The sequence below is a fragment of the Ursus maritimus genome, unplaced genomic scaffold (genome assembly GCF_017311325.1).
Source record: "Ursus maritimus isolate PB19 unplaced genomic scaffold, ASM1731132v1 scaffold_21, whole genome shotgun sequence".
NCBI classification, from domain to species: Eukaryota; Metazoa; Chordata; class Mammalia; order Carnivora; family Ursidae; genus Ursus; species Ursus maritimus.
The window spans coordinates 13,195,150-13,222,525 of NW_024424564.1; the positions used below are offsets into that span (position 1 = coordinate 13,195,150).

General features: G+C 36.8%; 1 protein-coding gene and 1 pseudogene across 3 annotated transcripts in view; one reads left to right on the forward strand and one right to left on the reverse strand.

Moving 5' to 3' along the window:
- Window positions 1–27,376, forward strand: part of TBC1D15 (TBC1 domain family member 15) — a 76,122-nt gene that overhangs the window by 6,140 nt on the left and 42,606 nt on the right. For 2 of the 3 annotated variants that reach the window (XM_040637263.1, XM_040637264.1), the window contains exon 2: window positions 21,475–21,573. In XM_040637263.1, the coding sequence (XP_040493197.1) occupies window positions 21,475–21,573 (99 nt within the window). Of the gene's footprint in view, window positions 1–21,474; window positions 21,574–22,136; window positions 22,212–27,376 lie in introns of all 3 variants that reach the window. The other variant, XM_008684306.2, reaches the window with a different exon arrangement.
- LOC121104497 lies at window positions 10,653–10,752 on the reverse strand (annotated as a pseudogene).

A 27,376-nucleotide genomic window follows, 5' to 3' on the forward strand; every position in this document is an offset into this window, starting at 1 on the left:
TAATTCATAGACTTAATTTTTTTACACAATACAGTAGTTTGCAAATTTAACAGGTTAGTTTATGGATTAATAAAAACATGGCTTTTTGGGGAAAGAATTAAAATGTTAGGTCTTCGATGGGACATAGCTGCTGGGACTAAATGAAAAATTATAACCCAGCTTTTTTATTTTTACTTTTGGTGGAAGGAAATCCATATGAAATCTATTTACTGTCTCTTAATGTGTAGTATTATAGTGTGTATGCAGTCGTTGGTGTAAGAGAAGTCAATCATTTAGTCCTCATTGTACCTCCCCAGACTGCTAAATATTTTTGTCCTTCTGTCTGACATTGTTTGGCACACTGTTGCCCTTAAGAAGCAATAATAGTTCTGCTGCCTGCCCTTTGAGAATTGTAACATCCTTAATACCTCAACATCTCTGTATCTTCATTCTCAGAATTTCTGTGACTTGTTACTCTTAAAATCATCTATGTTCTACATTTCTTCAGTTCCACAGTCATTACTGATTAACTTGTCCCAAATAAAACTCACTGTTTACTTTTTTCCTTCTGTGTTCCCATCTCAGCGAATAACCACATCTACTCAGTTTTGTCCCTGATTTCTCTTCTCTTCATTTCCCATATCTAATCAGTCACGAAGTCCTATCATTTCGACCTTCTAAATATTTTTCTAAGCCATCTGCCTTTCTTCATCCCCACTGCCTCTGCTGTACTTCAAGCCACCATGAATCTCTCCCTCCCTGGATTACTGCAGCTGTTGATTCTTGGCTCTGCAGCCAGTGTGTTTGCTTAGAAAAGGCAAGTCTGACCATGGCATTCCCCTGCTAGAACTTTTTAATGGCTTTCTAGTGGCAAAGAGTTTTGTTCAGGAAGAATTCCAAACTCCCAAAAAAAATTTTTTTAAAAAGATTTTATTTATTTATTTGTCAAGAGAGAGAGCACGAGTGAGCACAAGCAGGGGGAGTGGCAGAGGGAGAAGCAGACTCCCTGCTGAGCAGAGAGCCCTATGTGGGGCTCGATTCCAGGACCCTGGGATCATGATCTGAGCTGAAGGCAGACCCTTAACCCACTGAACCACCCAGGCGTCCCCAAACTCCCAAATTCGTGAGCATGGTTTATAAAACTCTTTGTGATCTGGTGTGGTCTCTACTCTTGTCTCTAAACTCTTTAACCTCTGCTGTCCGGTCTGGATTGTAGCCATGAACTGAATTACTGCTCTCTGTGTAGAACATACACTCTTTGCCAAGAGCGTAAATCCTTTTTTAGTTAAAATTTGTCATTCTCCAGGTCTCAGTTTATACGTCCCTCTAGTTTAGTCTTTCTGATTTCTCATCCTGCCGAGTCCTTAGGTCTAGATTAGACATCATTTATTAGGTCCTACCGTTGTAGCCTATTCATGCTTGTATCATATATTGTAATTATCTGTTTTCTTGTCCTAATTCCCTCTTAGATTGTAAGTGCTTTGAAGCAGTGACTGAATAATATGTGTTTATACCTAGAAACACCCTCTGTGCCTGGCACATTGTATGCATTCATTATATATTTTTTGGAGAAATAACTGAAAATGACACCTCATTCAGGAGCTTGTGCATACTTCCATCACACTGTGCTATGACCATTTATTTGCTGGTTTACATGACATTACTAGTTTAGGCAGACACTTTTTTTGGTGTGTGTTTTTCTCCCAAAATCTTTTATTCCCAACATTTAGTTGAAGCTCAATAAATGTGTTCAGTGTATGAGTAAAGAAACTTCTAAATCAGGTTAGGTGGAGTGGGGTGGTGGGAAGAGTTTGGATGGGCTGTTGCTCTTTTGGAGGATTTACAAGTTATTTGCAGAATGTGTAATGAAGAGAGAACAGAGTGCACACATAAAAAGGCACAAGGCTTTGAGGGAACAGGTGAGTTCAGAGTGGCCCAAGGCAGGAAGTTTGTATGTATTGGGGAGTGTCAGGTGTTGATTAGCTGCAGAGGTAAAATACAGGTATAGAGGATGGAGTCAGAAGGATTTTTAAGCTCAGGCATGGCGTGGTCAAATGTACACTTTGTAAAGAACGATTTTGGCAGTGTTTACACATTACACACTTTACACAAATTATTGGAAGGTGACTAGATTGGGAGAAGAGAGACCAGAATGTTATTTTAGCAACCCAGGATAGAAATGATGAGGGGTCAAAGTCGGAGGTGAAGGTTTGAGAGATTTAGGAGATAGGATGGGGATGATGGAAAAAAAAAGTTAGGATAACTGGGTAGATGGGATGTCTTTCACAGAGCTGGGAATAGCAGAAGAGCAGATTTAGGGTAAAACACTAATTTTAAGATGCCTTTGGATTATTCAAATGAAAATATCAAGTAGGTGCTTAGATATTTGGGTGTGGAGTTCATTAGAATTTCTAGGTTCACTCTGGTATTTTGTGGGGATACCTTCTCTAACCAAAGTTTAAATTTTCAATATACTTAATGGTTTTAAAGAAACAATTTTTAAAACTTTTTTGTTGTTAAATTTAACTTATAAAACTCACATAGCTACTACGGTTCAAGAAAGTATGTTATGCATAGTAGGTGTTGAATTTACATGTTTGAACAGATATTTAGGGCAAGAAATTTATTCCTAAGCTTAATAATAAATTAAAAATATCTGGGTTAAATTGTCAAATTTTGAAAATAAAGATTATGATAATCATAATACAAATGAAAATCCAATTCCACTCAAGTGTAGGAACAATATAAAAAATTACTTGCTGCTGTATCGTGCAACTTACCTTTTTCAGATTTTTTTTTGTCAGAAAGTAGTGTGGTCTTGAGTTGGATTGTCTCAAGTACATTTCCTTTTTCTTTATTATGTTAGTCACCATACAGTACATTATTAGCTTTTGATGTAGTGTTCCATGATTCCTTGTTTGCGTATAACACCCAGTGCTCTATGCAATACGGGCCCTCCTTAACCCTTCACCAGGCTTGCCCATCCCCCCCCCCCTAAAATCCTCAGTTTGTTTCCCAGGTCCATAGTCTCTCATGGTTCATCTCCCACTCTGTCCCCCCCCCCTTCATTTTTCCTTTCCTTCTCTTAATGATCTCCCTGTTATTCCTTATGTTCCACAAATAAGTGAAACCATATGATAATTGTCTTTCTCTGCTTGACTTATTTAGCATAATCTCCTCCAGTTCCATCCATGTTGATGCAGATGTTGGGTAATCATCCTTTCTGATGGCTGAGTAGTATTCCATTGTATATATGGACCACATCTTTATCCATTCGTCTGTTGAAGGGCATCTCGGCTCCTTCCACAGTTTGGCTATTGTGGACAATGCTGCTATGAACATTGGGGTGCATATGGCCCTTCTTTTCACTATGTCTGTATCTTTGGGGTAAATACCCAGTAGTGCAATTGCTGTGTCATAGGGTAGCTCTATTTTTAACTTTTTGAGGAACCTCCACAGTGTTTTCCGAAGTGGCTGCACCAGCTTGCATTCCCACCAACAGTGTAAGGGGGTTCCCCTTTCTCCACATCCTCTCCAACAGTTGCTATTTCTTGCCTTGTCAATTTTTGCCATTCTGATTGGTGTAAGGTGGTATCTCAGTGTGGTTTTGATTTGAATTTCCCTGATGGCTGATGATGTTGAACTTTTTTTCATGTGTCTGTTAGCCATTCGTATGTCTTCATTGGAAAAGTGTCTGTTCATATCTTCTGCCCATTTTTTTAAATTTGATTGTTTCCAAGTACATTTCTTTTTATCTAGAAAGTTGAATTTATCTGTTTGCCTGCCTCAGTTTTGCCTTCTGTTTTTAACTTTTGATAAATTAGAGGTCAGCAAGTTTATTCTAAAACATTTGCTGTGGTCTAGAGTTCTTTTAATAAGTTACATCTGGCAGAGTTCCTTTGCTAAAGGAAAAAAGTCTGCAGTTTATGTTGCCATCAGCGGGCCATCATCACTGAGAGTTTTATAAATATACTTAACTGCTTAGGCATCTTAGCAGATATTTAAGAATAGGTAAGAGCCTGGAGGGCATGAGGCAGTTTTATTCCAAACGGACAACTCTTCTCCTTTTTTTAGTACTTTAATACATTTTTCTTCCCCCCCCCCCAAGAGGGTGGGGTAGCACATAGAATATTCTAGCTTGTGTGAAGATTGTACCTTTTTTGTAACATTGCCAGGTACATGGAAGGAACTTTATCTTGTTTATTTTTCTGTTCTTCATGATGTCTGGCACATAGTAAGTGCTTAATAGAAGTTTCAGTTTGAATCAATTTTATATCAAATTAGCTTAATACCACTAAGTGGCAAGTCTTTGTTGATAGTAGTTTGCTCCCTATGGACATCTAATCTGCAATGAAAAAAGGGTATAATCTAAATTTTCTTTTTGAGGCAGGATCAACTTTTTTTTTTTTTAAGGGAACTGTCTCTTCTTACATATTTACTTTTATATGGGGTTTTACAGTTTAAAACAATGGACCTTTCATGTAACTTATTTTTCATACAGTTTTGAGGTACAATTGACCATAAATTGTACATGTACAGTGTGTAATTTGATAACTTATGATGTATGTATACACTGTGAACCCATCAACACAGTCAAGGTGATGATATTTCTGCCAAAGTTTCTTCTTGACTCATAGTAATCTGTCACTACCTTTACCTTGTCCATAGGCAACCACTGAGCTGCTTTTTGTCATTATAGATTAGTTTACATTCTGTAGAGTTTTATATAAATGGAATTACATAGTTTGTACTCTGTTTTTGATTTTCATTCAGCATAGTTATTTTGAGATTCATTAATGTTGTGTGTATCATTAGTTTATTCATTTTTATTGCCAAATAGTATCCCCTTGTATGAGTATACCAAGATTTGTTCATTCATTAACCTGTTGGTAGACATTTGGGTTTTTTCTATTTTTGGCTGTTACAAATAGAGCTTCTACGAAAATTGGTATACCTTTGTATGAATAGATGCTCTCTGTTTTCTTGGGCAGATACCATGGAGTAGAATGGCTGGATCATAATGTTAGTTGCACGCTTAGCGTTTTAAGAAACTGCCAAGCTATTTTCCCAAGTAGGTGTACCATTTTACATTCTCACTGTGGTGTATGAAAGTTCCAACTGTTCCACATCTCTGTCAACATTTGGCATGTTAGTCTTTTTAATTATAGCCATTGTGATAGATGTGTGGTATTTCATGATGGTTTCAATTTGCATCTCCCTAATGATTAATGATATTGAGCATCTTTTCATGTGATTGTATGCCATCCTTATGTCTTCCTTGGTGAAGTGTCTGTTCAAACCTTTTGCCCATTTTATTTTAAACTGTGTTATTCATTTTCTTGTTCCTGAGTTTTGAGAGTTCTTATGTTCTGGATATAGGTCCTTTATTAGATAACGTGATGTGATTTGCATTGTATTTTCCCTGACTGAGCCTTGGCTTTTCATTTGCTTGATAATGTCTTTTAAAGAGCAGAAGTGTTAATTTTGGGGGCACCTGGGTGGCACAGCAGTTAAGCGTCTGCCTTCGGCTCAGGGCGTGATTCCGGCGTTATGGGATCGAGCCCCACATCAGGCTCCTCTGCTGTGAGCCTGCTTCTTCCTCTCCCACTCCCCCTGCTTGTGTTCCCTCTCTCGCTGGCTGTCTATCTCTGTCGAATAAATAAAATCTTTAAAAAAAAAGTGTTAATTTTGTTGATGTGTCAGTTTTTTTCTTTTATGCTTCTGGTATCATTTCTAAAACATTTTTGCTGAACCAAAGCCATAAGAGTATCTCCTATGTTTTCTTCCTCAATTTTGTAGTTTTCGTGGGTTTTTTTTGTTTTTTTTTTAGGATTTATTTATTTGAAAGAGAGAGCACATGCATGCAAGCACAGGGGAAGGGGCAGAGGGGGAGAGAGAATCTCAAGCAGACTCCCGGCTGAGTGTGATACCTGACATGGGGCCTGATCTCACCCCACTGAGATCACAACCTGAGCCTAAACCAAGAGTCAGACGCTTAACTGACTGTGCCTCCCAAGTGCCCCTGTAGATTTACTTTTTACATTTAAATCTGTGGCCCATTTCAGTTTAATCTGTGTGTATGGTGCATTGTATGGATTGAAGTTTATTTTTTGCACACTGATACAGTTTTTCAAGCGCTATTTGTTGAAAAGACTTATTCTTTCTTTGCTGAATTGCTTTTGTACTTTTGTCAAAAATAAATTTACCGTATATATATATATATGTTTATGTTGATTTTGGAACTCTTTATTCTGTACTGTCAGTCTGTTTATTTCTCTTTACATAAATATTACATTTTCTCAATTACTGTAGATTTAGATTGAGTCTTAAAGTGAGGTATGTCAGTCCTCCACCATTATCCTCTTTGAAGGCTGATTTGATTATTCTAGGTCATTTGAATTTCCGCCAAATTTAGAATCAGCTTGTTAATACCTCCAGAAGAGCCTGCTGGGATTTTGATGGGCATTGCAATCAATCTAGAGGTCAGTTTGGGAGAGAATGGACATCTTAACAATATGATTCTCCTGAGCCGTGAACATGGTGTATTTTGTATTTAATTTAGTTCTTCTTTCATTTCTCTCAAATACTTTTATAATCTTCAGTTTAGAAGTCTTGCACATCTTCTATTAGATTTATACCTGAGCAGAGAAAGACAGTTATCTTATGGTTTCACTCATATGTGGAATAGAAGAAACGGCATAGAGGATCATAGGGCAAGGGAGGGAAAATGGAATGGAAAGAAATCACAGAGGGAGACAAACCATGAGAGACTCTTAACTATAGGAAACAAACCGGGTTGCTGGAGGGGAGGCGGGTGGGGGGATGCGATAATTGGGTGGTGGGCATTAAGGAGGGCTTGTGATGTGATGAGCACTGAGTGTTGTATGAAACTGATAAATTATTGAATACCTCATCTGAAACTAATGATGTACTATACGTTGGTTAATTGCGTTTAAATAAAAAAAAAGATTTATTTCTGAGTATTTGATATTTTTTGATGTTATTATAAATGCTATATTTAATATATATTTATTTACATGTATTTATGTATATTATATATAATATATATATATAATTGATTTTTGCATATTGATATTGAGTCCTGGATCCTTGTAAATAAATTCATTTAGTTTTAACAGCTTTTATGTAGATTCTACTGGATTTTCTACCTAGACAGCCATGTTATCTGCAAATGAGTTGTTTTACTTCTTCCAATTTAGATGCCTTTTATTTATTTTTTGTTTATTGTGGTATCTAAAATCTCAAGTACAGGGGCGTCTGGGTGGCGCAGTCGTTAAGCGTCTGCCTTCGGCTCAGGGTGTGATCCCGGTGTTCTGGGATCTAGCCCCACATCAGGCTCTTCTGCTGGGAGCCTGCTTCTTCTTCTCCCACTCCCCCTGCTTGTGTTCCCTCTCTCGCTGGCCGTCTCTCTCTGTGTCAAATAAATAAACAAAATCTTTAAAAAAAAAATAGAATCTCAAGTACAGTATTGAATAGAGTAGTAAGATTGGACATCCTTATCTTGTTCTTGATCTTAGGAAAAAAACATTCAGTCTTTATATGGTGTATGGTATCAGATGTAGTGTTTCATAGATGCCCTTTATCAGACTGAGAAGGGTTCCTTCTATTCTTAATTTGCTGAGAGTTTTTGTCAGAAATGGATGTTGGATTTTGTTGAATGCTTTTTCTAACCTTTCGAGATGATCATATGGTTTTTCTTTAAAATTTTTTTTCACTGTGGTGAATTACAGGGATTGATTTTTGAATATTAAACCAACCTCAAGTAGGGTAAACCCCACTTGGTCATGAAGTATTTTCATTTGCACATATTGTTGGGTTCAATTTGCCAAATTTTGTTTAGAATTTTTGCATCTAAGTTCATGAGATACATTCGTCTGTAGTTTTTTTTTTTTTTTTTTAAGATTTTATTTATTTATTCGACAGAGATAGAGACAGCCAGCGAGAGAGGGAACACAAGCAGGGGGAGTGGGGGAGGAAGAAGCAGGCTCATAGTGGGAGAACCTGATGGCGGGGCTCGATCCCATAACGCCGGGATCACGCCCTGAGCCGAAGGCAGACGCTTAACCACTGTGCCACCCAGGCGCCCCTGTAGTTCTATATAGTAATGTTTTAGTATCATTTTGGTGTCAGGGTAATGCTGGCCTCATAGAATGAGTTGGGAAGTTACTCTTCAGTTTTCTGGAAGTTTGTGTAGGATTGGTATTACTTCTTAAATATTTGGCAAAACTCATCAGTAGAAGCATCTGGGCCTGGAATTTTCTTTGTCTTAGGTTTTTAACAACAAATTCTATTTCCTTAATTGATCTTGAGCTACTCAGGTTACCTGTTTCATCTTGAGTGAGCTTTGATAGGTGTGTCTCTTAAGGAATTTATCTGTTTTGTCTGAGTGGTCAAATTATTAGTGTAAGTTGTTCAAGAAATAGCTTAGTATCTCCCCCCCTTTTCAGTATCTTTTTTCTATGTGTAAATCTGTAGTGATGTTAATGCTTTAATTTTTAATATTGTTTAATTTGTGTCTTTTGTTTTTTCCTTATCAGTCAGTCTGGCTGGAGTTTTACCAGTTTTATTCTTAAAGAACTTGTTTTTGGTTTCATTGATTCCCCCCCCCATTTTTTTTTCTATTTTTATTGATTTCTACTCTGATCTTTCTTTCTTTCTGCTTACTTTGGGTTTAATTTGCAGTTCTTTTTCTAGTATCTTAAGGTAGAAGCTGAGGCCATTAATTTGAGGCCTTTTTCTTTTCTAATGAAGCATGTAGTGCTATGTATTTCACACTCACTAAGCACTGCTTAGTGACACTGCACACATTTTGATATGTTTATATTTTCTTTTTTTTTTTAATTAATTTTTTGAGGTAGAGAGTGAAAGCACAAGCGGGGGAGGCACAGAGGGAGAGGGAGAAGCAGGCTCCCCATGAGCAGGGAGCCTGACAAGGTGCTCCATCCCAGGACCCTGAGATCATGACCTGAGCCAAAGGCAGACGTCTAACCGGCTGAGCCATCCTGTGTTTGCATTTTCATTCAGTTCACATATTTTTTAATTTCCCTTTTGATTTTTTTCTTTGACCCTTGGATTAGAAACATGTTATTAATTTCTAGATATGTCAATCACTGATTTATAATTTAATTCTATTGTGGTCACACTATATACTTGAACTCTTAAATTTACTGAGATTTGTTTTATGGCCCAAAGTATAATCTGTCTTGGTAAGTGTTTTGCATACACTTGAAAAGAACATGTATTGTCTTGTTGGGTAGAGTGTTCTATAAGTGCCATTCAGGTCAAGTTGTTTGATGTGTTATTCAAGTCTTACATTGTGACTGATTTTTTTGTCATCTGTTTTAGGAGTTACTGAAGGAGGTGTATTGGAATCTGACTCTAATTGTGGATTTGTTTGTGCAGTTCTATCAGTTTATGTTTAAAATTTTTGAAATTCTGTTATTAGGTGAATAAACATTTAGGGTTGTTAGATTGTCTTGATGTATTGACTACTTTATCATTGTGAAATTATCCTTGTACCTGCTAATTTTATTTTGCTATGAATTTATTTTTGTCTGATATTAATATAGCCATTCTAGCTTTCTTTTTATTGTGTTAGTATGATATATCTTTTTTTTAACCTGTTTTTCTTTATATTTAAAATACTTTTTGGTAGCACAGAGTTTGGTTTTGTTTTCTCTCCAGTCTAACAACCTCTTTTTAGTTGAAGTCTTTAGATGATTTATATTTTATGCAGTTACTGATGTGGTTAAATTTAAATCTGTCATTTTGCTTTTTGTTTTTCATTTGTCCCATCTTTTCTTTGTTTAGTTTTCTATTTCTGCCTTCTTTGTGATTAACAAACTAGTTTTAATTATTCCATGTTTATGTTGTTGACTTATTGGCTATATCTCTTATAGTGATTGTTTTAGGGCTTATAGCATACATCTTAAACTTACTTTCACTTACCTTAATTTCTGTATCTTTAACGTTTATCTTCAAGAGTTATACTACTTGGTGTTAAGTATAAGAACTTAGAATAATATACTTCCATTTCTCTTCTCCTGACCTTTGTGCAATATTTGTAATTTTACTTTTGCATGTGTTACAAACCCACAAAACAAAGATATACATACATTTATCTTCTTGTGCTTTCTTTTTTTCTCTTTTATTTTAAATTCTGGTATGGTTAATGGAATATTACTCAGCCATCAGAAAGGATGAATACCTACCATTTGCATCGACATGGATGGAACTGGAGGCCATTATACTAAGTGAAATAAGTCAAGCAGAGAAAGACAATTATCATGTGGTTTCACTCATATGTGGAACATAAGGAATAGCGCAGAGGACCATGGGGAAAGGGAGGGAAAACTGAATGGGAAGAAATCGGGGAGGGAGACAAACCATGAGAGACTCTGGACTTCGGGAAAGAAACTGAGGGTTGCAGAGGTAAGGAGAGTGAGGGGAATGGGGTAACCTGGTGATGGGTATTGAGGGCACGTGTTGTGATGAGCGCTGGGTGTTATACACAACTGATGTGTTGTTGAACACTATATCAAAACTAATAATGTACTATAATATGTCGGCTAACTGAACGTAATAAAAAGAAAATAAATTCTGGTATGGTTAACATAGAGTGTTTTATTAGTTTCAGGTGTACAATATAGTGAAAAAACATGGAACACTTCACGAATTTCTGTGTCATTCTTGTGCAGGGGCCATGCTAAACTCTGTATTATTCCAATTTTAGTTTTTTTGCTGCTGAAGCGAACATTCTGCTTATGCTTTAAACAAAGAGATTTGATTAACAAGAAATAAAATGTGTTTATCCACATAGTTAACCATTTTGGTTGGCTTTCATTTCTGTGTGTGGATTCAGATTTCCTTCTAGTATAATTTATTCTGCCTGAAAGACTTCAACATTTTCTGTAGTGTAGGTCTAATGGTGATGAGTTATTTTTAGCTTTTATATGTCTGAAAAAGTATTTTATCTTCTTTTTTGAAAGATATATCTCGGGGTGCTTGGGTGGCTCAGCGTTAAGCGTCTGACTTCTGCTCAGGTCATGATCCCAGGGTCCTGGGATCAAGCCCCGCATCAGGCTCCCTGCTCGGTGGGGAGTCTGCTTCTCCCTCTCACACGCCCTTTGCTGGTGTTCCCTCTCTTGCTCTCTCTCTCTGTCAAATAAATAAATAAAATCTTAAAAAAATATATTTTCTCTGCGTGTAGAATTATAGGTTAACAGTGGTTTCCTTTCAATACTTTAAAGATGTTCCAAGGAGATAGGAAGAAGCATTGAGAGGTGATGGATATGTTTATGGCTTGATGATGATGGTTTCATGGGTATATACTTATCTCAGACTTATCAAATCGTACACATTAAAGGGGTGCTTGGGTGGTTCAGTTGGTTAAACATCTGCCTTCAGCTGTGGTCATGATCTCAGGGTCCTGGGATTGAGCCCCACGTTCAGTCTCCCTGATCAGCAGGGAGTCTGCTTCTCCCTCCGCCCCTACCCCTGCTCCTGCACACACTTCTGCGCGCATGCTGTCTATCTCAAATAAATAAAATCTTTTAAAAAAATCATACATTATTGGGGCGCCTGGGTGTCTCAGTTGGTTAAGCGTCTGCCTTCGGCTCAGGTCATGATCCCAGGGTCCTGGGATTGAGCCCCACCTCGGGCTCTCTGCTCAGCGGGAGCCTGCTTCTCCCTCTCCCTGCCGCTCCCCCTCCTTGTACTCTCTGTCAAACAAATAAATAAAAAATTTTAAATTGTACACATTAAATACATGTCAGTCATACCTTAGTAACATGGTTAAAAAGAAAAACGTGTTGCTTCATTGTCTTCTGGTCTTGTTTCAAAAAAGAAACTCGTTATATTTAACATTTTTTTCCTCTGGCTGACTTTAAGATTTTCTGTGTATTACTGATTTTGTGCAGTTTAATTATGATGTACCTATATATAGTTTTCTTTGTGATTCTTGCACACAGTTCATTGGGCTGTGTAGATCTGTGGGTTTATAGTCTTCATCAAATTTGGAAAAATGTCTGCAATTGTTTTTTCAAAAGAGATCTTTTTCTCATCATCTTCAAGTACTTCAGTTATATGCATATTAGACCACTTGAAGTTTTCCTGCAGCTCATTGATGCTCTATTCACCTTTTCTTAGTCTTTTTCCCCCCTCTGTGTGTGTGTGTGTGTGTGTGTGTGTGTGTATAGTTTCTATTGCTGTAACTTCAGTTTGATTATTCTTCTGCAGTGTCTAATCTGCCATTATACCAGTGTATTTTTCTTTTCTCTTTCTCTTTCTTTCTTTCTTTCTTACTTTCTTACTTTCTTTCTTTTTTTTAAAGATTTTATTTGACAGAGAGAGAGACAGAGAGGGAACACAAGCAGGGGGAGTGTGAGAGGGAGAAACAGGCTTCCCACTGAGCAGGGAGCTGGATGTTGAGCTCGATCCCAGGACCCTGGAATCATGACCTGAGCCGAAGGCAAACGACTGAGCCACCCAGGTTCCCCTGTTTGGTGTATTTTTCATCTTACATTGTAGTTTTCATCTCTAGAAGTTCACTGGGTGTTTTTTATATTTTAGATGTCTTCTCAGTGATTTCTAACTTTTTCTAGAGTTTTGACTATATCCAGTTCAGTTATAATAATGCTTTAATATCCTTCTCTACTTATTCTATTATTTGTGTCATTTGGGGTCATATTTAATTGGTTGATTTTCCTCCTCATTAAGGTCAAATTTTCCTGACTATTAGTGTGCGTGGTAAATTTTTTTTTTAATACTAGATGTTAGCTCTTGTGAATTTTATCTTGTTGGTTGTAGATATTTTTGTATTCATATGAAATATTTTTGGCTTTATTCTGTTACGTGGAAACCAACACTTTTGGGTCTTGCTTTTCAACTTTTTAGATGGATACAGCACAGCGTTTAGTGTGAGACTAATTTAGGCCCACTGCTGAGGCTAGGCTGTTCTGAGTACTTTATCCAGTGCCCTCTTAATTATAAGCTTTGCCACTCTGATGGTAATAGTTCTGTGTGAGCTTGCATATTGTTTCTTCTAATAATTTCTTGTGGCTTTCCCCCCTAACCTTAGGTAATTTAATGTAAATTATTGATACACATGCACTGACCAGTGCTCTGCTGGCTACTCAGGGAGGAACCTCTGCAGATCTCTTTTTGAGTTCTCTGTGCCCTTTTCTCTTCCCTGGTACTCTGTCCTGTGAACTCTGTCCTGGCCTCCCCCAATTCTCAGCTGTGTCCTCAACTCTTGGAGACAACTCTAGGTATCAGCTGGATTTTCTCTCCCTTTGCCAGCTAGAACCTCTCTCAAGACAGTAAGCTCCGGCAGTTGTATGGCTCACCTCATTTGTTTCCTTTGAGCATTCACTGTCTTTTCATTACCTGATTAAAAAAAAAAATTGTTTCATAGGTTTGGCCAGCCTGCTTGCTTGCTTTTTTGTTCCTGTTTTTGTTTTCTGGTGAGAAGATCAGTCCAGTCTCTTTCACTCTATCTTGGCTGCATGTATATTATAGGGGCTTTTTCCCTCTGTTTTTGGTGGGATTAATACCTATTTCTGCTATGTGTCTTTTGTTCTCAAGCTCAGGCTGAGTATTTGTGTTCCAAATTTGTTTCCTTGATTGTTAGGAACTCTGAGATGATCTTTTTCTTCCAGAGGTTTTTGGTTTTGTTTTTGTTTTGTTTTTAAAGACTTATTTATTTCTTTGAGAGAGAGAGAGAGAGCAAGCGAGCACTTGCACACATGAGCAGCGGAGAGGGGCAGAGGAAGAGGACGAAGAGTCCTTTCTGCAGGGAGCTAACATGGGGCCTTATCCCAGGACCCTGAGCTGAAGGCAGACGCTTAACTGACTAAACCACCCAGGCGCCCCTTTTCCAGAGTTTTTGTAATAACCATTTCATTCTTTTTTCCACATTTCGTTGGTAGTCTGTGTATAGTCTCTGTAATGATAACAATTCTTTCCCTTCCTTCCCTTCCTTTTATTTTGCTGGTATGTTTAGTAATAGGTGGTGCTATTCCCTCAAATTTGCTTGATGTATCCTTCTGTTTAGTTTTCTCCTTTCATTGTTGAATTCATGTCATGATTTCCATCTGACAATATTCCTCCACTACCTATGAGATTTGGTTTAAATTGTTTTTAAAACTGCACATTTGGTTTTATTACCAGTGATTTTTAGCATTTTGGTTGTAAAACAAAACTTACATACAGCAAATTGGCACGTCTATATCTTCATAAGGCGGACATCCTTGTGACCACCACTTCAGTAGAGAAATAGACCTTTACAGCCACTCCAGAAGACCTTCCGTGTACCCTTTCCCCCCAAGTAACCACTGTCCTAACTTCTGTAGTACTTACTTTCTTGCATTTCGTTATTGGTGCTAGCATTTTTTAAACACTGCTGTCCTGTCTTTTTTTGTTTTTATTTAAATTCTTCTTTTCTGTTCTCTACTTAGTATTACTGGATACTTCTTTCAGTTCTTTTTTTCTCAGTCTTGCACCTTTTGTCTTTTATGGTGTTTGGTACTTATTTTTCTTTAGGTAGTTTGTTTATTCTCCTGTTTCATTTTAAATTCCTCAGCAAACTTGGTATTTCTTGATTTTGAGAGATTGAACCATACAGGAATCATGGTCCAAAAGCCAAAACCCAAAACCACCCCAAACCACCCAAATCCTGATTTTGACAGCTATATATCCTGTTGTGTACAGTTTTCATACTTTGTTTTCCCTGCCAAGTAAATTGGAAGATGAAGTGAAAGCACCATTAGTATCTTCATTAGAGATGTATCGCAGATGTGTTTTTGCCATATAACTCGTTGCGTTGTAGAGTATCATGGATTAGTAAATTATTAGGCTTGGAGAATCTGACATAGACTTTTTACATTATCTCAGATACGTGTGCTAGGGAAATGATGAGGCTGTTTTATTTTTACATTCAGTGCCTGTGTCCCTAGGGTAGTAATCATGCGATATCTTTACTGCCTGTACATTGTGTTCCCATTTGGGATGCTTGGTGTGGGTAACTGAGAGTCTAGTTTCGCTGTGAAAGGAGTCTCAAACATGCTGTGCATCTCTAGTAGTGCAGACTTTTGTCTGAGTCTTTTTCTTCTCCTAGCTTTCCATTTGCCAGCTTCCTGTGCTTGGTTCCATGGCACATATACCATTTGCCGACTTCCTGACCTTAGTTTTCATTGCCCTTTACCTAACTGGAATATGATTTTTTTCTTGTTTTTCTTTCTGACTTATGTTTTTTTTTTCCTATTATGCATATGACCTCTTCATCTTCTCTCAAATCTTAGGTAGTAGAAAGAGAGGCATTGCTGGTGTCCTTTCTTTGCTTCCTGTAGCACAGAGGGCCTGCTCATGTTCACAGCATTGGTAATTGCTGACTTCCTCAGATTGGAATATGAGCATATAGTATACTGGAATAATTTTGTTAGTGTCTTTATATACTGCGCCTTATGTTGTTTGGCTTGTTATTATGTACCCTTTGGACAAATAAAACTTGTTGGAGCAGATCTCTGGATCTCAACCCCAGACTAGTGGAAGAACCTTGATCAAATCACTTAACTTCTCTTGCATTTTTTCTCAGTTACAAAGTGGGAATGATAACACGTATCTAATTGTGTTATGAGGATCAAATGTGATAACGTACAAATGCTGTGTAAGTGATGCATAATAGAAATATTACATGCTGATAATAGCATTTTAACTTTTTATTTTGCATTAGAGATTATGAACAAAACCAGAGTAAAGAAGTTGGAAACCTGTTTTACTAAATGTATTGCCTCAGATGAAATTCCTGATACCATAATTATTCCCTGTAGTGAAATACTTTCTCATATCAAACAAGCTTGGAGATAGCTTTTCAAATTCTAATTATTACTGTTGATGAAGATAGGAAGCAGAAGGTCCTATGGCAGAAAGATACTCCTCAGGAATCAATTCAGTTATAGAGTCTAAGGAAGAAGAAATACCATTTTTATATTGTGTAAGCTCAGAATTTTAGTGGGACTTCTGTTTTTGTTTTTTGGGCTATTGAAGGTAGTTGATACCTGTAGAGTTGTATTTTACTAGGCACATGTACTCAGAAGCTGGAATGATGAACTGACATATACTGTAAATAAAGAAATAAGTAAAATCATTCCCGCAAAAATAGAGTGAAGGACTATATTAAAATGAATGATTCAAACCAAGATGATATAAAAGGAGTACTAAGCTTTTTGTGTATAATATTTAGACGTACAGATGGGAGAAAACCAAAGATTTTTGTTTAAAGTCCAGATTATTAGTTAGCTGTTGCATTGATTTTAAATTAAAGACATTTAAAAATTGTTTTTTAGTCCTAAGCAGCAGCATTTTCTACATCTAAGCAATTTCAGAAACTGCTTTCCTCTAGGGAAGCCATGTGGAATTTTTCTGGTAGTTTCTTGAGGCAGTAACAGTTGAAATTTAATGGATGAAGGTGTTGGGAAATCTGAAATCCACTCCTTCCTTTGGTATGCATGTGGTCTTGAGTAGTCACTGAACAGCTTTGTGTCTCAGTTTATTATTCTGTAACATGGAGATGGAAATAAGGTCTATTTCTGACACATTCAATTTGGTTCTGAGGATTACATGAGATCGGAGTGCTTTGAAAACAGTAAATAGTTAAAAGTGTTGTCATTAAGTTGTTTACTATTTGAGGTAAATTATGTACTGATGCAACTTGTTTGTTTGGTCCCTTTGAGTCTCATAACACTTCATAAGGTTTAGGAGCTCAGGAAGTTAAGTTTATTAATTTCATTCCATTTCTGGCAGAATTAGTAATTTGTACTGGTTAACATCACACCCCTCGAATTAGAAAGCTGAACATGACTGCTTTCTAAAGACAGTACAAGTCTGGGTTTGGAGTTCTGGATTTGTTCATCAAAAAGTGCTAAAGAGTTTAAGGAACACTTTGAACCTAGAATGAGTGCAGCTTGGACTTTTTTGTAAGGTGTCTGGCACTTTAATGCTTTTTAAATATTTTCTCAGCTAAATTACTTAGGAAACTCAACTTTTTCGTAAATGAAGAAAAATAAGCAACACCTGATCAACATGTGCACAGGAAAGAAAGAGTTCCTTAATGTGCTTCAGTTAGGTAAAGTGTTCATTTGGTTCTTTAGGATTCACTTACTTAATAAAAGTTCCAGTCTGTTTAGTGTTAATAGTATCACAGAATCTTAGATTGCATTGTTAATGACACCAAGCTCTTCTGGGCAAATGAGTGTCCCTTTTTCTACTATGAGAGCTATGAACCTCCTTTTTTTTTTTTTTTTTTTTTTTTAAATATTTAACTTTTTATTTGAGAGAGAGAGTGGGGGGGCAGAGGGAGAGCATTTCAGGCCGACTTCCCACTGAGTGGGGAGCCTGATGTGGGGCTTGATCCCATGACTCATGAGATCATGATTTGAGCTGAAACCAAGAATCAGAGGCTTAGCCAACTGAGCCACCCAGGCGACCTGAGACCTATGAAGCTCTTGATTATTGTTTTCGCTGAGACTTGGGTGAAAGTATGCTAACGTGTAGTTTTCAGATATGTCTCTGATCTATTTCTCACTAAAGCTTGAGATTTTAATGGGTTTCTTTCCCTTAACCTTTCCATACTTCCATATTGTGGCCCCAGATGTAATTATCTAGTTTAACCTCTTGTTTTAAAAATTGATAAACTGAAGTCTGGAAAGGTTATCGTTTATACTTCTGCAATTTCCTTTTTTACTTATGAAAATTATTTTGTATTACTAGGCAATGTGTAACTGTATTTTAACTTCGAAATGTTCAAGTAAGATAGAGGCATTAACATAGACAGTTACAGTTTTCTTTCAGCCTTTCCATGTCCCATTCTCTTTCACAAGTAATCTCTGTTAACAGCTTAAAGTGTGTCCTTTCATAACTTGTTCTGGGTATTTTACAGTGATTTAGAGAAGCTTTTAAAAAAATATTAATGTCATTATACTATATATAATGGGCAGTTTTTTCCATGTTTGTCTGTTTGTTTAATCTGTCTGATCCTTTCTTAATTCCTGAATAGTATTCCCATAGAATGACTATCCCTGGATATGTTTGATCATCTCCCTCTCTGTGGATATTTAGATTCATAACTTCCCTTTCCTTTTTTCCTCCCTGCCTCACCCCACCTGATGTTATAAATAATAGTACTGTGAATAGTCTTAAGCATATCTTTATGCACATGTGTAAATAAATCTGTGTACCTTAAAAGTTTTTATCTTTATACAAACAGCATAGAATTGTCTTCCACTGCTTCCCAACTGGTACTGTCCCCAGTCTTGGCCTTCTGCTTAATGCTGGTCTGGTGCTTAACAGCTATTTCACTGAAGGCCATCTTGGGTTTTTGAGATCAGAATTTCTCTGGTGATCTTGATTGCTAGAAGGACTCTTTTACTGACATATAACTTCATATCCAAGTGACTAACATAACACGGGAAAAACAGTAAAAGTAATGTGGTACTTTATAACGTAGTAGCTAAGAGCATAGTTCTCTGGTATCAGACTGCCTGGATTTTAATCACACTACTCCTTAACCATCCCTTACTATTTGCATCAACGATCTTAGGCAAATTATTTAACCTCTCTTTCAGTTTTCTCATTAACACAAATGGGCTTTCCATTTTAATGATGTAGTGGGATACAGTTACGGAGCCTGTGGTCTAGGTTTATGGGGATTAAGCTATAACATGTGGAGTTCCTGGTGCATAAGTATTCCATAAATGTTAGCTAAAAACAGGAAGATGCATAGCCATTTACATTCATAACTAGGGCGTGATGGTGATGGGTTGTGATGGTGCTTGTCTTGTATGTTAGTCCCCATGGTTTTCTGAATAGTGATGTGGTAAATATAAAATGTCCATACTACCCAAAGCAGTCTACAGATTTAATGCAATCCCCATCAAAATACCAACAGCATTTTTCACAGACCTAAAATAAATAATCCTAAAATTTGTATGGAACCACAAAAGACCTGAATAGCCAAAGCAGTCTTGAAAAAGAACAAAATTGGAGATATCACAGTCCCAGATTTCGAGATATACTGCAAAGCTGTTGTAATCAAAACAGTATGATACTGGCACAAAAATAGACACACAGATGGGTGGAGCAGAACAGAAAGCCCAGTAATAAACTCATGTCAGTTAATCTTCAGCAGAGGAGGCAAGAATATGCATTGGGAAGAAGACAGTCTCTTCAACAAGGTGTTGGGAAAACTGGACAGTACATGTAAAAGAATGAAACTGGACCATTTTCTTATGCTGTACATAAAAATAAACCCCAAATGGATTAAAGACCTAACTACGAGACCTGAAACCATATAAATCCTAGAAGAAAGCATAGGTAGTAATTTCTTTGACATCATTTGTAACAGCATTTTTCTAGATATGTCTCCTCGGGCAAGGAAAACAAAATCAAAAATAAACTGTTTGGGACTACATCAAGATAAAAAGCTTCTGCACAGCAAAGAAAATGATCAATAAAATTTAAAGGCAGTCTATGGAATGGGAGAAGATATTTGCAAATGATATATCTGATAAAGGGTTGTTATCCAAAATATATAAAGAACTTATGCAGCTCAACACCAAAGAAACCAAACGATTCAATTAAATGGGCAGAGGACACGAACAGACATTTCTTCAAAGAAGACATACAATGGCCAAGAGACACATAAAAAGATGCTCATCATCACTTATCATCAGGGAAATGCAAATCAAAACAACGATGAGATACACCTCATGCCTGTCAGAATGGCTAAAATCAACAACACAAGAAACAACAAGCGTTGGCGAGGATGTGGAGAAAAAGGAATCCTTATGTACTGTTGGTGGGAATGCAAAATGGTGCAGCCACTGTGGAAAACAATATGGAGATTCCTCAAAACAATAATAGAATTACCACAAGATCCAGTAATTCCACTACTGGGTATTTACCCAAAGAATATGAAAACACTAATTCAAAGGGATACGTGCATCCCTATGTTTATAGCAGCATTATTTATAATAACCAAAATATGGAAGCATCCCAACTATCCAATGATAGATGAATGGATAAAGAAGATGTGATATACACTCGCCCACACACAATGCTATATTACTCAGCTATAAAAAGATGAAGTTTTGCCATTTGCAACAACGTGGATGGATCTAGAGGGTGTAATGCTAAATGAAATAAGTCAGTCAGAGAAAGACACCATATGATTTCACTTATATGTGGATTGAAGAAACAAAACAAATGAACAAGAGACAAAAAAGAGACAAAAAAGGCTCTTAAATGTAGAACAAACTGGTGGCTACCAGAGAGCAGATGGGTGGGGGATGGGTGAAATAGGTGAAGGGGATTAAGAGAGGGTATGTGTTGTAAGGAGAACTGGGTATGATATAAGACTGATGAATCACAGACCTGTACCCCTGAAACAAATAATACATTATATGTTAATTAATTGAATTTAAATAAAAAAAAGAGTACATTTATAATGATGAGCACTGAGTAATGTATAGAATTGTTGAATCACTATGTTGGACACCTAAAACTAATATAACTGTATGTTAATTATCCTGGAATTAGAAAGAGGTCTACATAAATAGAAACTTACACTCTCTTCCAGACTTATATATGTCAAAAGTACTTAGGTCTCAAAGTGATTATTTTATTTCTCTTATTTTCATAATGAAAAAAATTTTTAATTGTTTGAAATGGGTCCCAGGAATGGAATCTTAATTTATAATATTATGCTAATAGAAGATAAGACTTAACTCTACATGGTTCAGTTTACTCAGGAATTAACTTCAGTCTCTCTTACATTCCTGTAGGGTATTGTTCAGGACCATGTCTTAATCCTGTCTATATAACTATAGTCTTTTGCATGCTTTTACATATAGAAGCATTCAGTAAATATTTGTGTGCATGAACTGCTTTAATCATTCCTAGAAGTCCTCGTCATTACTCTTTAAAATTCCCAAATTATTCCCTGAATTTCTATGCCACTGTGCTACAAAAACACACTGAAATGATCTTACAGTAAAACATGTGCTGTTCTAGGAATAGTTAGAAAGCATTGATTTCTTGTTGTATTTCATCTGTTCTTATTCTTGAATATTTTCATGTCCTTTTTCAGTTTGAATCCAGTATCTTGCTTAATGTTTGTTAAAAATTTGTAAAGTGGAATTCACTTGAGATACATAGCAATTAGCATGATATCTTCGTTTAAGGAAAGGATCAAGATGGTGATTATCACTAAACCAACAAACTTCTATATAGTAAACTTCCTTCCAATTTATCTTTAGTTTGAAGTGCTCTTTAGCCTAAGTGGTATTTCAAAAATAAAATGTTTATATATGAAATAATCAGAAATGTGGCTCAGGCGTTATATGAAAATTTCTAATTTTTTTAACAAACGTCAAAATATTACTGAATAATAATGGTGTGATTCTTTATTTGTTGTTCCAGATTATATATGAACAGGAAGGGGTCTATATTCACTCATCTTGTGGAAAGACCAATGACCAAGACAGCTTGATTTCAGGAATATTACGTGTGTTAGAAAAGGTATGTTTTTAGTAAATGATTTTATTTAATAATTGTTTTTGGCAGTGGTTTATCTTTGGGGCATTATCAGTAAGTTTGAATTTCATGTGTAAGGTAAAATTATATAATTGAACAGTGGTTGTAAATTTAACATGAAAATGATGTTAAAAATACTTTATTTAAAAAATTTTTTTTTAAGATTTTATTTTTAAGTAATCTCTACAGTCAGTGTGGAGCTTGAACTCACAAGCCTGATATCAAGAGTCCCATACTCCACTGACTGAGCCAGCCAGGCACCCCAGGAAAAAATACTTTAGATAAGCCCGTAAAATGGCATGGAATATTAAAAACTTATGTAAAAGTTTCAGTATTATAATTTTTTTGTCATGAAAAATAAGCAGAATTTTAAAATGTATGTAACATTTATTGTCAAATAGTGGTTTACTTATGATATATTGCATATTTAAAATGCTAATATTTAAGGGTTTAAAATTTTCATTTTGCGTTCAGGGAATTAAAAATAGGTATCTAAGAATGTAAGATATTGCTGAATAGTAAATATAGTCCATAATTTCTTTATCTAGGATGCTGAAGTAATAGTGGACTGGAGACCATTGGATGATGCTTTAGATTCTTCTAGTATTCTCTATGCTGGAAAGGTACTTAAGAAAGAAAGGGTGTGGCTAAAGGAATGCCATTTTTATTTTTATTTTTTTGTTTTTGTTGTTCATTCATCATTCATGTATTCATTTATTCATTCCAGTGTAAGGAATGCCATTTTTAAAATAACTTTTTTGGGCTGTAATTCATATGCCATAAAATTTATCTTTTAAAGTGTATAATTCAGTGTTGTTAATATATTGACAGAGTTGTGTAACCATCACCAATGTCTAATTTTAGAACATATTCATTACTCCTAAAAAAGAAAGTGTACTTTTAGTAGTGTACCCCTCATTCCCACTTACCTCCAGCCTCTTGCAACCACTAAGCTACTTTATCTCTGAGAATTTGCCTATTGTGGACATTTCATCTAAATGGAATCATACAATATGTGATCTTTCATGACTGGCTTCTTTCTCTTAGCCTATTGTTTTCAGGGCTTATCCATGTTATAGCACCTCTTCTTTTTCTTTTTTTCTTTTCTTTCTTTTCTTTCCTTTTTCTCTCTCTCTCTCTCTCTTTCTGTATCTTTTGCCTTCCTTCTTGCCTGCCTGCCGAACAACATTGCATTTATGGAAATGCAGTAGTCTCCCCTTATCCATAGGGGATACATTCTAAGACCCCTGGTGGATGCCTGAACCCACAGGTAGTGTTGAACCCTATACATGGTGTGTTTTTTCCTGTACATACCTATGATAAAGTTTAATTTATAAATCAGGCAGGTGAATGATGTAGGCATTGTGAAGTAATGTTAGGCTACTAACTGTGTGTACATACTGCCAGAAGGTGGATCATCTGCCTCTGGATGGACCATTGTTGACTGCGGGTACCAGACTGAGGGTAACACACTGTGGAAAAGAGAAACCATGGATATGGGGTGGGGAGGGACTCCTGAACTGCATTTTGTTTATTCATCAGTTGATGGATATTCGGGTCGTTTTCATTTTTAGGTTAATATAAATAATGCTGACATGAACATTGCTACACAAGTTTCTGTGTGGATATGTATTTTTCCCTTAAAAACCTGGGAGTGGAATTGTTGGTTTTTTTTTTTTTTTTTAAAGATTTTATTTATTTATGAGAGACAGCCAGCGAGAGAGGGAACACAACAGGGGAGTGGGAGAGGAAGAAGCAGGCTCCCAGCGGAGGAGCCCGACGTGGGACTCGATCCCAGAATGCTGGGATCACGCCCTGAGCCGAAGGCAGATGCTTAACGACTGCGCCACCCAGGCGCCCCAGGAATTGTTGGGTTTTATGATCACTGTGTGTTTGCCATTTGTATTGTGTGACTCATTATGCAAGATAGAGATTCCTGTTTTATCTCTAATTCACCCTGAAACTCAGGCTCAGTTCTCTACATTTCTTCTCAAAATATCTATCTATTTATATATTTATATTATTTATTTATTTATTTTTAAAAGATTTTATTTGTCAGAGAGAGAGGACAAGCAGGGCCAGCGGCAGGCAGAGGGAGACACAGGCTCCCCGCTGAGCAAGGAGCCCGATGTGGGACTCGATCCCAGGACCCTGGGATCATGACCTGAGCCGAAGGCAGCCACTCAACCGACTGAGCCACCCAGGCGTCCCTGTTCTCAAAATATTTAAACACATAGATGATCTTCGGATTTCATCTTTGTTTTTTTCTTCAAGATTAATTTATATATTTGAGAGAGAGCGCGTACACATGGGTGGGGGAAGGTCAGAAAGGGGGAGAGAGAGAATCCCAGGCTGACTCCCTGCTGGGTACAGAGCCTGACTGGGGCTCCATCCCAGGGCCCTGAGATCATGACCTGAACTGAAATCAAGAGATGGATGCTCAGCCCACTGAGCTACCCAGGTGCCCACAGATTTCACCTTTTAAAGACATCTCTCCCGGAACCTTCTTAAAAGCTCATCTGAACTGGCTGCCCTTTTGGTTTGCTGTGTAGCAATTGTTTTGAAGATTCTTTTTGCCTCTTCCCCATATTTTTATCCCCATTTCTTATATCCCGTGCTGTCCTCTATTATGGTTTACTCCTTTGTTTTCATGTAGCTCTAGTGCTTTGAGAAAAGGGTGCATGGGAGCAAAGAAATTTCTTTGTTTAGACTTTTCAATGCCAATTCTGAATTGATAGCTTGACTTGCATAGAATTACAACTGAAAAGAAATTTTCCCACGTATTTTTTAACATTATTGTCCTACATTTGTCTAGTTTCCTTTATTAATGTTAAGTCTAATGCATTCCAAATCCTGCCCCATTGTATGTTTTTTTTCACTTTAGAAGCTTTTTATGATTGCCTCTTTATTTCTAGTGTTCTAGATGTTCTAACAGTAGTCTTTGTGGTCCTTTTTTATCCATTGTTCTGGGCACTTGATGGGCTCTTTTATTATGGAAACTTGTGTCTTTTAGTTATTAAGAAATGTTGAATTATTTCAGTGATGATTTTTTTCTTCTCCATTTTCTGTTTTCATTCTGGAGCTCTTTAGACCTGGACTGGTCCTCTACTTTTTTAATCATTTCTTTCCTATTTTTAATCTGTGTGTGTGTGTGTGTGCGTGCGCGTACGTGCATTTTCTAGGAAGTTCCTTCAGTTTTGTTTTTTTTTTTAAAGATTTTATTTATTTGTCAGAGAGAGAGAGAGAGAGCGTACAAGCAGGGGGAGTAGTGGCAGGCAGAGGGAGAAGCAATCTCCCTGCTGAGCAGGGAGCCCGATGCAGGGCTCCATCCTACAACTGGCTTCCTGACCTGGGCCGAAGGCAGATGATTAACCGAGTGAGCCACCCAGGCATCCCAAGTTTCTTCAGTTTTATTTTTCAGTTCTTCAATTGCCTTTTTATTTTTGCTGTATTTTTAATTTCTAAGACATCTTATTGTAAGTGCCCCTTTTCCAATCCTTTTTAAAAATTGCATCCTGTTCTTCGTGGTTATATCTTTCCTTATTTCTAAGGAGTTTAAAGGTAGTTTTTAAGATGTTTTTATTTCTCCATATAATCTAGTTCTTCTAATTGATTTTTTTCCCCTTGTTTCATTTGGACTTTGTCTTTTGTGTAGACACTTGCCTTTGATGTTTGGTGATCTTTGTGGTGTGGTACTTATATTTAACAGCAGACACAAAAAAGTGATCAACTATACTCTGTAGGTACCGATAGGTATGGGTAGGCTTGGTAATCCCTTGGGGGAATCCCTAATGTTAAAACTAGATCCTTTCTCTTGGACTAGTCATTTGCCTGAGATTCCTGCAGATCTCTGCCTGGAGAAAGTGTGCTTGGAATCCAGTGTTCTGGGAACTGAGTGGAGAAAGAGAGCTGGGAATCTTACCAATTCATTGTATAGATGAGCTTTTAATTAATTATTGTTTTCAGTGTGTTATCCTTTTGCTCAGTGTGCTTGGTTTCTCCTAATCCAGAGATAATCTGTCTCATTTTCTCTAATGAATAACCCTCCAGCCTTCTGGACTTTTGTTAGTACTCTAGTTTGACCTCTGTCCTAATTTCCAGAAGTACTTGATCGACCAGTTCCAAGCCTTTGTGCTTGTGGGGCTCTGTAGATACTTCTAGTTCTCCCCATTGATCTTAGTCAGTTTTCCTCTCTATTTGTCAGTCTGTTTCTATTTCTTAATTTTTCTCATGCCTTTATAATATCTTTCTCTTCCTACAAATTTTCCTTTTTCCCTTTTTAAAAAGAATTAAAACAGTAGCAATACATGAATACATTCTTGTAAAAATATTCAAATAATAGAAACATTAGAAATTGAAGTCCCATTTGACTACAGTCATGTATTTTATCTGTCCCTATTTAGTGTGTATCTTTCCAGACTTTTATCTGTATACATTTCATTATCGATCTTTCTGATTGCATACGCTGCATAGTTATACTGCAAACAGTTTTGCAACTTCTTTAATTTATTATTTAAGAGTAAATATTAACATATATCAATTTTTAAAGTATGACTTAGTATTTCCTTGGCTACCCCCTACTTTTTTTATTCATTCCTTCACTGAATAGTATTAAGGTATTTTCAGTTTTTCATTTTTACAGTATTGCAGTGAAAATTCTTGCATATGCCTCTTTGTGTACATGTGTAAGTATTTCTCCAGAGTGGATGATACAAAGAGAATTATTGTAGTGACACACATGTATAGTTTGAATTTTTTTTTTAAGATTTTACTTATTTATTTGACAGACAGAGTGAGAGAGCTCAAGCAGGGGGAGCAGTAGAGGGAGAGGAAGAAGCAGACTCCCCGCCAATCAGGGAGCCCGATGTGAGGCTTGATCCCACATCCCTGGGATCATGACGTGAGCTGAAGGCAGACGCTTAACCAACTGAGCCACCCAGGCACCCCCATAGTTTGAATTTTAATAAATAATAGCTATATTGCCCTTTTGGAGTCAGTACTAATTAGCACTGTCATCAGCAGTGTGAGATTCTGTCTTTACACTGTCTTTCATATTTTTATTTTTTACTTGAATGGGGCAAAAAATTGAAATGCATCTTACTTGCTTTTCTTTCTTTCTTTTTTTAAGATTTTATTTATTTGAGAGAGAGAGAATGAGAGGGGAAGGGACAGAGGGAGAAGGAGAAGCAGACTTCCTGCCAAGCAGAGAGCCTGTCTTGGGGCTTGATCCCAGGACCCTGGGATTAGCACCTGAGCTGAAGGCAGATGCTTAACTGATTGAGCCACCCAGGCGTGCCTCTTTTTTTTTTTTTTTTGAAGATTTTATTTATTTATTTGGGGGAGAGAGCATGCACGTGCAGGGGGAGGGGCAGAGGAGGAAGGAGAGAGAGAATCTTGAGCAGACTACACCGTGAGCGTGAGCCCAATGTGGGGCTTGATTTCAGGATCCTGAGATCCTGACCTGAGCCGAAACCAAGAGTCAGACACAACTGAGCCACCCAGGTGCCCTTTAACTTACTTTTCTTTGTTTCTGAAGTTGGACATCTTCTTATATGTTGGTTCATATTTCTTCTTTGACTTGCCTGTGCATACCATTTGCTTGTTTTTCTGTTTTGATATTTGCCAGTTTCTAAATAATTTGGTAAATATTGTTGTTGTATTCTGGATGTTTTTCTTTTGTCTGCCATATATTTTCAAAACATTTTCACCCAGTCTTATCTTCAACTTATGTGTGCTACCTTTTATTGTATAGGAATTAAATATTTTGATTTAAATTATTAATTTGAAT